A 15213-nucleotide genomic window follows, 5' to 3' on the forward strand; every position below is an offset into this window, starting at 1 on the left:
AGGATTATCACGGCGGCCATGACGGCCATGGCCGTCGTAGCTCCTCGGTCTGGCCGTTATGCCCCAAAGATAATTGTACGTCCTACGGCCACCATGGCCTGTGTGCCCCTCACACTGCTAAAATCTCGAAGTTGCTTTAAAAGCGTCAGAACAGTGTTTTCTGAACTGCGTTATGCTGCGTTCACAACGCACGCGATGCGAATATTCTCATTGCTGTTTACTCCAGTCATTCAAACAAGACGCGCTGGAGAGGGGGCGGGGCTTATATCCATGTAAATACTGTGGGGGAAACCAACTACGACAACATTAACCTATTTTACAGTGATTCAATTGTAATACACATTTCAAAATTATGCTGAAGTAACTACATACCAAGTCTGTTTTCTGAATGGATCAATCAGGCTAAACTAACCTGTAGCTGCTCCGTCCAAACTCACAACAACATCCTAAAGACAGAATTAAAGCAGCGATTGTATTCGCCATGACAGTCTGTGGTTTGTACATGTTTAACTTTTTTCCAGTTTCTGACCAGAGCTCTGTGAGGAGTTGATTAAAGAGACTCTCACACACACACACACGCACGCACGCACGCACGCACGCACACACACACACACACACAATTCCAAGCCTGACTATTTGCTACAGTTAAGGAAAAAGTTATAATTCTAACAATATTTACATAGACATCCAATCTCCCTCAGTTTTGTTAAAGCGTACACAATCTCTTGTTATTGTTTCCAGATATCAGAGATGCCAAAACCCTCTTTCCTGGGACAAACCTTAGAGGACCTGAACATCGGAACGTTCAAAAACATAGCAGTGGTCCGCACAGACACACCGCTGTACACGGCGCTGGGTATTTTTGTTGAACAGCGAGTGTCGGCGCTCCCCGTCGTGGATGAAAAAGGTATGAGGGCCGTTTGAAATGACACCCTGGTTGGTTTTGCATCAATGACAAAGACCTCTTAATTGTGTTTGTTTGTGAACTAATATGGTGCTTCTCCTGCAGGTCATGTGGTGGATATATACTCAAAATTTGATGTTATAGTAAGTTGTTATTAATCTTTTATCATGTTTTTTATTTTACATACACAAAGATGCTTGAATAATTTCCAAATGCCCAGATTAATGCATACAAATGTTTGCTTGATTTGCCCAACAGTCCAAAATGTTCAGTTTACAAATTAATTTTAGAAATATTTCATATAGTATTTTAGAGGATTTCTTCATATTACTCCGGCTTACTTGAGATGTGAATATATATACAAGGATTTTGAAACACGAGGCTAAAACTGCCACTGTATTTCTTTCAAACTTTTTTGTGAAACGTAACATATTTAACTGAAAGACCTGTGTTGCTGCAGAATCTGGCAGCAGAGAAGACGTACAACAACCTGGACCTGACGGTGACAAAAGCCTTGCAGCACCGTTCTCAGTACTTTGAAGGAGTGCTGACCTGCAACAGGCACGAGACCCTGGAGGCCATCATCAACAGACTGGTGGAGGCCGAGGTGAGCGTTGGATTTCATCATGTGTCACAGAGTAGCCTTGTGGCTGATGGCCCTGTTGCTTTTTGCTATAACTGTCCAGAGTTTAAATGCCCTGTGATAAACCGTGTCAGAAATGTTCCTCCATTTGTTTTAAAATGAAAGTACTAAGTGGGGGACTAAACACATGTGATAGTACCTTAGGCTACAAGTAGCTTTTCTCTGATTTTGCATTAAGTAGAAACTCAAACAAAACACTTGAAGACACTTTGTTATCAACACAACTACTGACACCTGGCATGTCCTCTATCAGTTTCTGTATAAATTCTTCTGGCCATTGTAGAAATACAGTTTTCCAGAGGTGAGAGTGACGTTGATTGTGGTGTTTCCCTCAGGTGCACAGACTGGTGGTGGTGGACGAGCAGGAAGTGGTGAAGGGAATAGTCTCCCTTTCAGATATTCTCCAGGCATTAGTCCTAACCGATGGGGAAGAGTGTAAGTACAGTACAGTTGTGTAGCTTTCTTAAGATTTCTTTGGATAGACTCATTTTAAGTAAAAGCAACTGCATAATATAAATACACACTATAAAAAGAAGTAATCATTCACACGTTTCCTGAATATATAAATGTTACTATCAAATCTCACAGCTTATTGGCCAATTTACACAGTATAGAATGATACTTTCTCTGATCAATCTCTGTAGGATTATACAGTTTAATCTTCCTTTACAGAAAAGTTACAACTCATTTTTTGTGTATACTTTTAATTTTGTTTTTTAGAAAAAATATGGAAATCACGTCAGACAAAAGATAATTGGAATCGGCCAAGAAAATTGCATTCGGTGATCTCTACTAAATGTGTTTATGATGAACTAAGTAATGATTTGTATTTTCTGTCCACAGGCACAGCTTGAGGATGTTTCTGAAACAAGAAAGGCTACACAATTTTAAGAGAAGGTCAGAGCAACAGGCATGTGTATATTGAAGTACCATCACCTATCTCCTGTCCACAGACTTCCTATATTAACACGTGAATACTTCGCCTTCTCTGCTAAAATATAAAGCTTTAGCAACACAGCAAAACAAAATGGTAGTAGCATAAGGCATACAGAAGCTCAAATTCCAAGCAAGGAGAGATGTGAAGACCTCTGGATGAGGAGCCGTCTTCTCTGAGCAGGCATCATTCCCACCGCTGTGCTCCATGATCTTAAGCCAGTCATTATGACTCTTATCACAAATTCCTTCACATCAGTTTAAATTATGTAATCGATCACTAGCTAAATAAAAACGGATTTACCTGTAATGCCTTTTGATGGCAGAATTACATTTCTTTAATACAGCTGGAATATGAATGCACAAAAGCCTATGTCAAAGACTTTTAAACACTGTTTATTTTTCCGATTAATATTTGTTGTGCATTGTTGTTCTGGGAAGTTCCAACATTAGCCTGTGTCCTGTACTTTGTACATAAATGATTTGTTTTTTCTTGACAAAATGATCTTGTTTTTCCAATTGGTTTTATTATTTAGACGTGGTTGGAGGATTCGTGAAAATGCTACCTAGAAAAACCTGAAACTTAATTTTGAAGGTTATATGGTTCCAGAAGTATTTATCTGTATGTGTGTCTCTCATACACTAGCTTAATAATACACTTTGCTTTGGGTTTAGCTCAATTAATCATACAAACTCTAGACTTTGAAGGAGACGGCTAGTCGTCTGCACTGGTCATTTGTGTTAGAATATGATTTCACAGGTAAAACGAAAAAGCCCCGGTCACGGTCTGACTACATTTTAAATAAGCCAGGAATTGTTTCAACAATTAAATCAATTGATTACATGTTAAAGGTGTGAAGAATATAAGGACTCTGGATCAAATGAGTTGTGAAGCCAGACAACAATGTAGCTGAGAGAATGGATCTGTTTTGTTTTATCTATAAAATGTCAGACAGTTTCTCTATGGCCAAGGTGATGTCTTTAGATGTCATGTTTTGTCGGTTCAAACCCCAAATTAATCAATTTCACATGATCCAAAAAAAGAGAGAAGCAGGAAATGTCCATATTGAAGAGGCTGAAAAAGCCTTTCTAAAATGACTAATCCATTATTCAAAACAGACTCGCCTACTCATCGTTACAACTCTAGTCTTAGAAGAGTTTCATAATATTAGGCTGTCAAGAGAAGGTGCAATTCTGAACAGCATCAATGAATCCTGGAGGAGATGACCGTTAAATGCTCTGGATATTTATGGATTCTGTGTTTTGCCATTTTGTCTGTTTTTCATGTGTGACAACATGTTTAGTGGATTGTATATTTGACTTTAGAAAGACTTTTTTTTGTTAATCACACTTTGGGTTTTTTGGCATTATTACCGTTAAAGGGACTTAACTATTGCTACAAATGAGCTTTAGTTTTTGGAAGTTTGGTCCACCTAAAAACAAATGGTCAAATAAACATGTCTGTGGCATTGATTGCTTTATGATTTCTACATTTTTTAGTGTGTTCTGTTGCGTTCAATTGTATTTAGGGGACTTTATCAAAATCACTCAATACCAGCATTTCTTTTTTCCATTTTCAAAAGAGGATGGGCCAGGAACCTGTCACACTTCCTGTTTCTATGTAAATTGTAAACGCACAGTTATGCAGTGATATGCATTGAGATTAACATTGGAAGGATGAGCAATAAAAGGTTCTTAAAGAGATTGTTTTAAATTGGTATTATTGTTAAATGTTTTATATTACCAGATATAACCTTAATCTAAAGATTTAACCAGGTAGCTGATATGAAATTGATTCACACCGCAACATTAAACTGTTCGGTGAACCAGCATTAAGTCATTTGTCCAGTTTTAGATAGTGGAAAAAAGCACATAACAAAATGACATCACCTCCATATGGCAACCTTTTTAAATACAAATTTGAGGTTTGTACTTTCTTATATGAGTTGGTCATGGAGATATTGACCCATGTTATCGTAACTTGGACTTGAGTCGGCTAAATGTACTGTTTTGATGAATTTTTTTTTTACAGAAAATAAATGACATGATACTAAATACTTGTGACTTGAATGGAGACATTATGACTTGAGTTACTTGTCTGAGATACTTTTATATTTTCAGATTGAATATTAGATACAGAGCAATACAAGTGTGTGTAACTTTAACCAGTATCTGACCGCACACATGTAATGGCGTTGTGATTGGAATCAGTATGTATTTAAGGGATAGGATGTTACGCAATTAATACTGACTGAAGTTATTATTGTTTATTTGTTTAAAATGAAAAATGGTCATTTATGTCATCAAGTTATACATTTCATACAAATATAATTCCTAGTCATACTTTAGGATAGGTTAGATAAATGTCATTAGTACCTTTTTTTCACTTAAAGTCTGGTTGGTCGAGATAAAATAAATACACACCAATTATGAAAACAATTGCATTTATTACTCTATATTAGAAGGTACATGATTGAAGTCCTGAAGGGGTTTTTACATGGATGCAGTCGTCTCTTTCACTGCCTGCAGAATAACAACCACTTCTTTCTTGGTGACACTTGGAGCAACCTTAAATACACTATGCATTTTATACATTGTAAGGCAGGTACTATTGGACAAGACAGACATTCCCCTTTAGTGTGTATGTCATGGTTGACACTCAACCACTTATCAAACAGTAGATCTACACATTTTTTCCCAGCCACAAGTGACAGCCTCAAGGGCAGTCTCTTTGTTCTTACATACATCCTGAAAGACTTACAAATTCAGGGAAAGAGAGATTTTTAAAATAAAAGTATTGGTCAAACACATTTTTGAGACAGCAATTCAGACATTTCAGTAGTATTTAGTTACATTTCTTCTCCCAAAGACAAAGTCAGATCCTCCTTACAGTCTCTAGTCAGCAGAGTTCTGCAACTGGTTGGCGTGATTTGTATAAACATTCTCATTTTCAGTGGTGTGATCTTAAATAAACACTTGAGGACATGACCAGAGATAATTCTGAGAACATTTGGTTTTAATGCTGCGAGGTCAGTAGTAGTGCACACGTGGCCTTCAGCCTTGCGTAGGGACTCACAGCATACAAATATAAATAACACGGGAAAGATTACAGACACACACACACACACAAAGTACCTGTTGAATTTGCATACAGCTAAAGACAAAAGTGCACCTATTTCCTGAAAACAAAACATTTCGACAGTGATTTCTGACAAACTTAGATTGGTGGAAAAAATCCACATACAATTTGCACACTCAGGAGGTATTGTATGGTGAACAAAAGGAGCTTTGAAGGGACAAATCAAACGCTGCTGTGCAGTTATAGACGGCTATTAGAGAAAAGTCAACATTAGAGCTGTGACACACAAATGTCATTTCAGAGGTCAAACAGTAGATCGTCATCAAAAACAAAACACAAGTTAGTAAGATAGTTTTTCTCTTCCATCAACAAAAAAAACCAATAAAAAGATTCAACCATTTCAAACATGACATAAAATCCAATTGAACCATCTTATTTACACTAGTATCATTCTAAACAGCTAGTTTATGTGCAGTATTTATACTTGGCCAGGAAATATTTGCCCTGCAGGAAAAGGAACATTGGACATGCTCTGACAATATATTAAAAATGTATAATAAAAACAAGCTATGATTCAGATTCAGGGTTAGTGTATTTAAAAAGGGATTCAACGTAAACAAAATCCCGTGTTTTATAGTACAGTGTAAATAGGATTCGCTGCTGCAAAGAACGTAAGGTTTATCTGAGTGTCGTGCACACCGGCTTATCTGAGCTTACTCTCATGGCAGGTTATGTTCTGTGGGGTTGATCAAACACAGCGGCTTTAGATAGATACAACCATTTAAATATTCTACATGTGTTATGTAAGAAGTGTCCCAATCCAAAGCCAGTGTCTCACCTAAGAAGATCCAACAAATACAACACACAGACCCTGGCAGCAGATGCTCTACATTCAACCCCCCATCCTACTTTAATACATTTTGCTTGATTCCTATGTCTGTATGTTGCTTAAGATGAAGAGCTAAAACAACTTGTTGATTGGATAGCATAAGGATAACCTGAGGTTTACAACAGCTTATGGGAAAGGGCTCCAGGCAAGGGGTCCAAAGGCTAAATCATGTTTGGCAAGTTGCCAAGCTCCTATGACTTTGAAGTTTTAAAACACAAACTGCCCTAAGTGCTTTGTACATGCTTACATGGTAATCAGCATACAAGCAAACAACACAGTGGTAGCAGAACCAGATGGATAGCTCTCTTTGAAGGATTTCTAAGCAGTTAGTGATATTTGCCTGTATGCTGTAGGTGGCAGAGAGAAACCTGAACAATAGCCTCACAAACACCCCATATATTAACAAGATCTAGTCCTCTGAATAACAGAATAAGTAAAAATAAGTTAAAAACACTCCCAGTTTGCACCCTTTCAAACACAAGAAGAGCAAATGTGTTAACTATTAAGCGACTGTGATCGAAGAGACCTTGAGGAGATATCAGCAACTGATTTTCAGAATGTTAAATGGTTAAATACATGTCCTGCAATCGATTGCATACAAGTACACAGGAAACCCCAAGGATCCTTGTTAGTACAGAGTGTAGAGAGGGACAAAAAGGGCAGCAGTAGCTGAGGACAAGACAGGAAAGGTGTTCTTGGTAGTTTGGCTGGGTAAGCGAGGTAGGGTTGGTCAGAAATCAAGTGGCTTCAAAACTGGCAGGAGTGTCAATGGAGAAATATTTTACAAAGTGCTCAGTTTTCAAAAGTCTGGAGTCGGGTAGTGCTCAGTGCTCGTTCTCTGAGCTCACAATTTAATGTCCTCTTGAATGCTGAGCTGGGAGAGGCTCTTCTTGATGCGCAGGGCCGTCAGGCGGGCGGCTCCATTCGAGTACCAACACTCCCTCATGATCTTGCCCATTACCCGTAAGGCCTGTGACAACATGGAGAAGGGGCAGATAAGGATTAATAGCTCGTAATACAGTATACATAGCTATGATGACACAAATGTAGCTCAAGAAGTCCATGCATAATGTTCAAAGTTTGTTTAAAAGAGTTTTGTGTTTCCTGTGTCAAAACAATCATTTGGTTTAACAAATTCAATTCAATTGCATTCAAAAAGAGCTTTATAGGATAACTCACTTCATTGCATCGTTAGGCTAATTTTTCCTAGCTTTGGCTGTCATTTCTAGCAACTAGATTACACAAAGATATACGTTTGGCATTTCTGTGCACCAGTATCTAATGACCTGTACTGGTGTATGCGTCACTTCATCTACTAATACTGGCCGATATATCTGGCTCTAGTTGTAAAAAAGCCAACAGATTAAGTAAGATTAACGGAGAGCAAGCGCAGCCATAATGTGCATCTCCCTTGGCACATGAAAACACACAAGAACAGACAAAAACAGTTTCACAAATATTTCTGGGAGAAAAATGATGACCATATTAAAAGGCACAATATGTCAATTTTCTGCCACTGGGAGCACCCAATCCAAACATTTAACAGAAAAAGTAGAACTTGGGAGTTTATCATTGCAGGATGGACTGGTACTTTGATTAAAGTGATGGATTTCTCTAGGTTTGAATATTGGAAACATTTGCTATAATGTAAGTAAACCACTCAACAAAATATATATCATAGGTCTTGTTTTTGTAATTTGTATATATTATTACCTTTAGAGTAATTTAACATTGGGGTTTAACTTAATAACCGCTTGGACTTCCTTTAGTGATTACCAAGCATTTCTAGATCCTAGCAATGAACTTGAACTTGTAATAAACTGGAATTACCATTGTTGTATAAGTCAGATCTTGAAAAGTGAAAACATATTGCTTTAATCGTTCATTTTTATACCTCGTAGCTCTGCCACCAATTAGGAATGTTGGGTCGAAGCTTTTGGTCACAGACCAACTTTCTCATCTCCTCTATGGAAGGGTCAGACGGTACCAGGTCGTAGTAGGGCAGCTGGTACTCCTCATGGATACCTGATAACACGGGACAGAGGCGGGGTCAGATCAGTGCTGTGATCTCAGTTGTTAACATGGATACAAATATCAAAACACCACAGGTTGAGTATCCAGAGTAAAAACAAACAAGTCTGACCTCCAGTATTACAGCGGCGTGCAATCTCCCAGTAGACCAGCCCCAAAGCGTAGATATCAGCACATTTGAATGAGTCAAAGTGTCTCATGTTGATCGTCTCATCCAAAACCTCTGGAGCCATGTACCTGAGAGATGTAAGAACAATCTCAGTCTGTAAATACGTGGAAAATATGTCAAAGATATCTGTGAGAAGCACACTCAGCAGCTGCAGGTGCGGGTGTTGACACTGACCTCTTGGTGCCCACCCTCTGGTTGGGTGCAATGTCGATGGTGTCGGAGGCAGAGTCATGACGGACAGCCAAGCCCAGGTCAGCGATGGCACAGGTGCAGTTCTTCTTCACCAGGATGTTCTTGGACTTCAGGTCTCTGTGGGCGATACCTGGTTTTCCTACCAAAGCAGAAGTGTACATGACAGACAATTGTGAACTCTTATCCCTAAATTGTTTTTTTGTTAAGGTCAATGTCGATTCTCTTTATTGAGAAACTATAACATTCTTTTTGGCCATCAGTTTGGTTAATAAAAATAGAAAAACACCCCCCAATTTGAGCAACAAATTGACTTTACTTTAATCTCCATACGGGTAGAGTGAATTGTTTCCTAAGATAACTCAGATGACAAAGACAAGGGAAACTATTTATATTGGCCACAACAAATGTATAAAGTACATAATTGGAAAAAGGTTAAAACTTTTCGCTCTGGTTGTTTTGGGCGAAGTGAACTAAGATTTGTTCAGTCAATTTTTATTATAATTCTTTAAGCTAAATTATTTATTTAAAAAAAAAACATTTGTTTTAAAGGTCCCATGTCACGGTTTTCCTTGTGTGTTATGTAGCTTTTCATGCATGTAAAAGACACAGAAAATACCTGTCTATGCTGCCCCAGAGCGCCTCCTTGGAGATTATTATTTTTCCATTTTTTTCTTCCTGTTCATAGTGACGTAACGGCTCTGTACACACACTCACTCAGCCTTATCTTTTCTCAGCCGCGGTTCCGCGGATCTCCTCACACACACACTCACAGCCTGGCTGTGAGTGAGTGTGTGTGCTCAGGCTGAGTTCCACGGTGTCTCGCTGTCTCGCAGACCCCACGCAGCAACCAGGAAATGACACCAGTAATCCAGCTCACACTGTCCACTCCTCGCAGTAGCGAGCCACGCAACGTCCCGCCAACACGGCACCCAGACCCCACGCAGCATTCTCATCTGTTTGTCATTACTGGTGTCATTTTCTGGTTGCTAACGCCATTGTAACACATAATCACTGATGTTCCACTGTAACGGTGGTTGACTCATCAGAACAGAGTGGGCGAGCTGACCAATCAGAGCACAGTGGGCTCATAGGGAGAGGGGGGGGCAGGAGCTCCAACAAGCCATTTAGGACAGAGAGTGAATACACATACTATACAGAGATGCTGTATGAGAAACCAATGTGAGTTTGGAACATTAAACAATGTAAATCTATTCTAGTAGACCTCAACAATGGAATTATGATCAGTAGAAATGGCCATGACATGGGACCTTTAAGGTAATTTGTCAGAATAGGAGGCCTTGTGGGGAGAGGAAAGAGACAAAAGAGAAATGAATAACAGGAGCACTTTATGTGTTGCATTATAAATGAAGCAGTCACCTTGTGTTCCAAGTATCTCCATGTGCAGATGTGCCAGGCCACTGGCAGCTGACAGTGCAAGTTTGATCATCCCTTCAGTGGTGACAGGGTAGCGGTTCAGGTAGTCAAACAGGGAGCCGTGCTCGTGGTAGTCTGACACCAACCACAGCTGGGTCCATGTGCCATTGTCTGGGCAGGAGATGGGAATATAGACATATACAAAACATTATAAATGTAATTGAAAATTATGAATGATTACATAAAAAATACAACACACATCACCCTGAGCTGTGAATTATTCTTCCATTATACAACATTTAACAGGTTTGCACCTTTGTTGTCAGCAGCTATAAAGCCCAGGATGTTTTCATGGCGCAGCATGATAGTCTGATAGATTTCAGCCTCACGGAACCAGGAGCGCTCCTCCCTGGAAGAGAAGATCTTCACCGCCACGTCACCTCCCCTCCAACGTCCTCGCCACACTTCCCCGAAACGCCCTTTACCAATGATATCCTGGAGGACAATTGTTCTGGCAACAGTCCGCTGGACAAATAGAGGCAGGCCTGCTTAGAAAAGATAAAAACAGTTATCAGCAGTCTTTTCATATTCTTGTGCTACACTATGCAAAAATAAAAACACTTTTGCTTTTGCTTGAATTCTTCTTAAGTTCAAATGAAGAATAAAAGACTGCATGCAGCAAGCGTATTTCTTTAAAACTTTGATTTGAATTTGTTAAAATCTGTGTCAATGAGCATTTCTTGTCTGACAGGTGTGGCATATCAAGATATTGACTAAACAAAAAGGCCACTCTATAATTGGCCTTTTTATCACAAAACCCAACTCTACAGATGTTGCAAGTTCAGGGAGCGTGCCATCGTCCCAGAGCTGTTGCCCTTAAACTGCATAGCAGAAATCTGTAATAATGATAGTATTGAATCACTATATACAGTATGTCAGGTGGAGGAATTATCTTGGCAAATTAGGAGTAGCCACTAATGAGGATTTTGGCTAATTGGTGCAATTATTTTGGAGAAATAAGCCTTTTGCACTGAAAAACTTGGAATCTCTTTTTTTCCAACTCGTGAAAATGGGAATGAAATAAAAAGTTTTGCGTTTACATCTTTGATCAGTGTACATTATGACGTTGTGCACTGACCGGAGCCTGAACCAGACGTGGACAGATCGTAAATGAGGTCCTGCAGGGTACTGTCTTTGGTCATGTAGAGATGATCACAGGAGGGGTCCTCCACCTCTAACCTTTGCCTGTGGCTGTAGGCCCTCTGGTGGTACTGATACAGGAACATAAAGGTCAGAAGCAGCAGACACAGCAAGAACAGCGGCCCTGCCACCACAGCCACTAGTTCCACCAACCCCCATGTCCCATCTGGGCCGTAGCCTCCCCCGGGTCCTGCCTGAGTGGTGACTGAAAGAAAGAAAAGTCGAGAATGAAATGCAATATCTGGCACTCAGTACATATTACCATTCTAGAATGTTACCTTACAGTGTTAGAATGTTGAATTACAATGAAATTAACATTTAATGTTTAATGTATTCAACATTCTAGAATTTGTACCCAACATTTTAGAATTTTAATTCAACATTCTAGAACTGTCATTTGATTAGTCTACATATTCCTTTTGTTGACCTTTCTCATATTTTGAAGCATTCCTAACTTTGTTCAGACTGTACTAGTCTAGTACCATTAGTATTCAAAAAATATCCAACGTGAAATACGTGAATCACTTACTGTGGAAGTGAACAAGGTATTTTAAAAATATTAGTCCGATTATTCATACTATACCAGTCTATGAAGTGCTGCTTTTTAGTTAAAAGCTTTATATGAACTTGTGTTTTTGTGCATGCTTCGGATGAGTACTGTCGACAATTTCCTGTCACAATGTTTCCACAGTCACATTCTTCTCTCTATACACACTCTGATTAATATTTTTGGACACTGTACAAAACCAGAGGAAACCTGTGTCTTCTCAGGAACCATGAGTCACAGACTGTGTAGAAAACAGGAAACATGTTCTTGCCTGTGCTTGACTCACACTGTATGTATGAGCGGACGTTAGATGTGTGGTACTCAAGGTGAAAACACACAAGGGGAGATAATGATTTCAGCTCAGCTAGTCTCTCTGAACAAATCCTGATTATCATGAAACTTGGTAGAAGAGTGTTGCATGGACCAAGGAAGAACCTAATCCATTTTGAAAATAATCCAAATTAGGAGGCGGAATATGTTTAACCTTCATTTGCATGAAAGATAAGGCCTTCGTGCTGCATTCATGTGGTGTCGGAATAAAAGGAAAAATAGTTTCAGAACGGTGATCATTCATGTGAAAGCTCTTCAAGTCGTAATAACAACTCCAAAACATCTGTTGGCTTGCAGTTTGAACACTAAACACTAAAATACAATCTTCTTATTACCATGTTAGCATGAAGATTTCAAGCCCATGAACACTCAAGTCTCAAGAAGTGTTTCCAGTGGTACTGTATATACAACATGATACACAGTTCTCACCTGTGGGTACTTTGAGGTCAATGCTGTTGCAGTAGTCTGTGTAGCAGCAGTGGATGTTGAGCAAGCCCTCTGCACTGAGACAGTAGAACGGTTGTCCAGGGGGCACAAGGTTGTCCCGTGTTATGCAGATACGGATGCTCTGCTCTTGGCCTTCGATGAAGGAAGTGGAGGCCATGCAGGCCCCATCAGTCTCACACTGGAAGCCATTCCTCTCACACTGCGGAGTGGTGCAGTTACACCGCAGAGCTGCAGGGACGAAAGTGGCAGAAGAATCAACACAGTGTGAAACAAAGTATTTTGATATAAATTAGAAATGCATTTTCATATATTTGAGAAGTTGAAAACTGAATTTTCTGTAACCTTAGCATAACAAATGACTTTAACAATTAAATGATTAACATAGTTGCAGATTGTTTCTCTCAATCAATTATTAGATTAGGCGACTAATCATTCTGGCTCTAAAACAGTCAAATGTATGCGCAAAGATCTTTTTTTATTTTTTGAGCCGAATCAATATATGACAATAACCAGTAAAACTAGAAATAGTTAGCAGGGAGTGATGTATTGCAAATACGAATTAGAGAGGTGAGGACTGAGAGACGGAGGATTGTGGGGAGGTCAGGAAGTAGAGGAAGTGTTAGAGCTGGGTGTGTTAGGCTGGCATGGGCTTTGGAAAGGTGGGTGGGGAGTTTATGATGGCATGCACAAGTAGAGATTAAATTACCAGATGTGACTGTCATTTGACAAACAAGACACTGATCCTTCTTAATATATGATATTAAGTAATAATATTAAGACACAGACATTATGTGACTTTCAGAATTTCAGCATGTAAGCTGAATGTTTGCTAGAAAACCCACACATATACACCTGAAATGAAGTGTCATCTACGTGAAACAGGAGAAATGTAGAGTTAATGTGTTACAACATCTTCTGTGGTGATGACTCATATAATGCCAACACCTACTTGGCAGATGCTGTTGGTCAAAACAACCAAAGACGATAATGGAGATAAACGCTGACTAAACATTAAATGAGAGTGACATTTCAGACTTTAGATGGCTATAAATGTCATAACTCTAATCCACATTGGGATGATTGTAAAAAACACCTTATCAAAGGAATCCATCCAAGATACTGACAGGTGCCGTTAAATTGTGATTTAAAAAATGCATTGATAAACAAGTTGTGCGTTACTATAATAAAAGTTGATCTTAATATAGACGGTTTTACTTTTAGGAAAACTGGATGCCTGCCCCTTCAGATATTATCTGATTTGTACTTTCATTAACATTTCAGGCTCTGTAATCAGCAGGCGTTTTAATACTTCACAAGCTCTCACATTCCATGAGCTATATTTGTTGTATGAAAAGTGCTCTATAAATTCATAAATAAGATCAAATATACTTTATTGATACACATTTGGCACACTTTTTCAAACAGCAGCATTTAGATAATACATTGCACATGAATAAATAATAAAATAAAATACATATAGGCTACACATATCAGCAGAAGAAAATAAAGTACAAGTATAAAGTACATATATTTAATACACATGATATTATGATAGGACTACCTATCAAACTATTACTATTGTTATTAGTATTAACAGCTATGCTTTATAATAATAATAATAATAATAATAATAATAATAAAAGCACAACATCATTTCCAGAATAAAACCTGTAACGTTAGAGATTTAAAATGTGTAAATATTGTATGTATGACGTTCCATCATTAGCAACATGAGAGAGATCATTAAGATTATTTAAGCATTAAGATATTATGAATGTGATGCAGAGAGGTAGTTAAACGCTCACTAAATGGAAGGTATATAATGTTGTTCACAGCGGGTAAATAACTATAGCAAAGCTAACCCTGCTTACAGCCGCTGAGCCACAGACTAACTGCTGCTGTTTCAGACTAACCTAACAAGCTCGACAGCGACAGCAAGACGGTGAGATATCGTGTAATAGTCACATACACATGAAAGCTGTTTAATTAATAACACCCAAGTTCATTTAAATAAATGTTGACCGGTGTCAGTTGAATCTGTCGTCCGGCTAGGCTAGCTGACCTAGCTAACGTTAGCTAACAGCTAACTGCACAGCCGTTCACCTCGATCATAACAGCAGCAGAAGCAGCAGCTTAGGAAGACAACAAACAATAAGTCACTCACCCTCGCAGCTTCTGTACAAGACGGCCTGAACAACCACGACAGCTAAAGCAATCCGTAGGTTGGCCATGATCAATATATTCCCGGTTCATGGCATTACATTAAATTAGCTAGCGTTATGTGGCGAGACTTGATGATGACAGCTAACCAGGCTGCCAGTGCACAGTTTACTAACATGCTCCACCAGCAGGCAGCAGCACAGACACACAATGGGGTTACAGAGGTGGGCAATTCTATCTATCTATCTATCTATCTATATATCTATATATCTATATATCTATCTATCAGTAGTGTAATTGAACTAAGTAGATTTA

At 38.9% G+C, this 15213-nt stretch overlaps 2 protein-coding genes across 2 annotated transcripts in view; one reads left to right on the top strand and one right to left on the bottom strand.

The window, feature by feature from the left end:
• Positions 1-2775, top strand: part of prkag1 (protein kinase, AMP-activated, gamma 1 non-catalytic subunit) — a 6626-nt gene extending 3851 nt beyond the window's left edge. The window contains exons 9-13 of the mRNA XM_010766518.1: positions 742-907; positions 1010-1047; positions 1365-1511; positions 1883-1982; positions 2391-2775. Coding sequence (XP_010764820.1) covers positions 742-907; positions 1010-1047; positions 1365-1511; positions 1883-1982; positions 2391-2401 — 462 coding nt within the window. The 3' untranslated portion in view covers positions 2402-2775. The remainder of the gene's footprint in view (positions 1-741; positions 908-1009; positions 1048-1364; positions 1512-1882; positions 1983-2390) is intronic.
• Positions 2776-3812: 1037 nt separating this feature from the next.
• Positions 3813-15070, bottom strand: LOC104941416 (activin receptor type-1B-like). Its single transcript, XM_010766517.1, has 9 exons — positions 14903-15070; positions 12721-12966; positions 11353-11619; positions 10529-10759; positions 10218-10385; positions 8823-8979; positions 8592-8716; positions 8343-8473; positions 3813-7418 (listed from the first exon to the last, which is right to left on the bottom strand). Exons 1-9 carry the CDS (start codon positions 14967-14969, stop codon positions 7293-7295), a joined length of 1518 nt encoding a protein of 505 aa, XP_010764819.1. The 5' UTR covers positions 14970-15070; the 3' UTR covers positions 3813-7292.
• Positions 15071-15213: the final 143 nt, after the last annotated feature.

The sequence above is a fragment of the Notothenia coriiceps genome, unplaced genomic scaffold (assembly GCF_000735185.1).
Source record: "Notothenia coriiceps isolate Sejong01 unplaced genomic scaffold, NC01 NC01_scaffold00003344, whole genome shotgun sequence".
Classification (NCBI taxonomy): domain Eukaryota; kingdom Metazoa; phylum Chordata; class Actinopteri; order Perciformes; family Nototheniidae; genus Notothenia; species Notothenia coriiceps.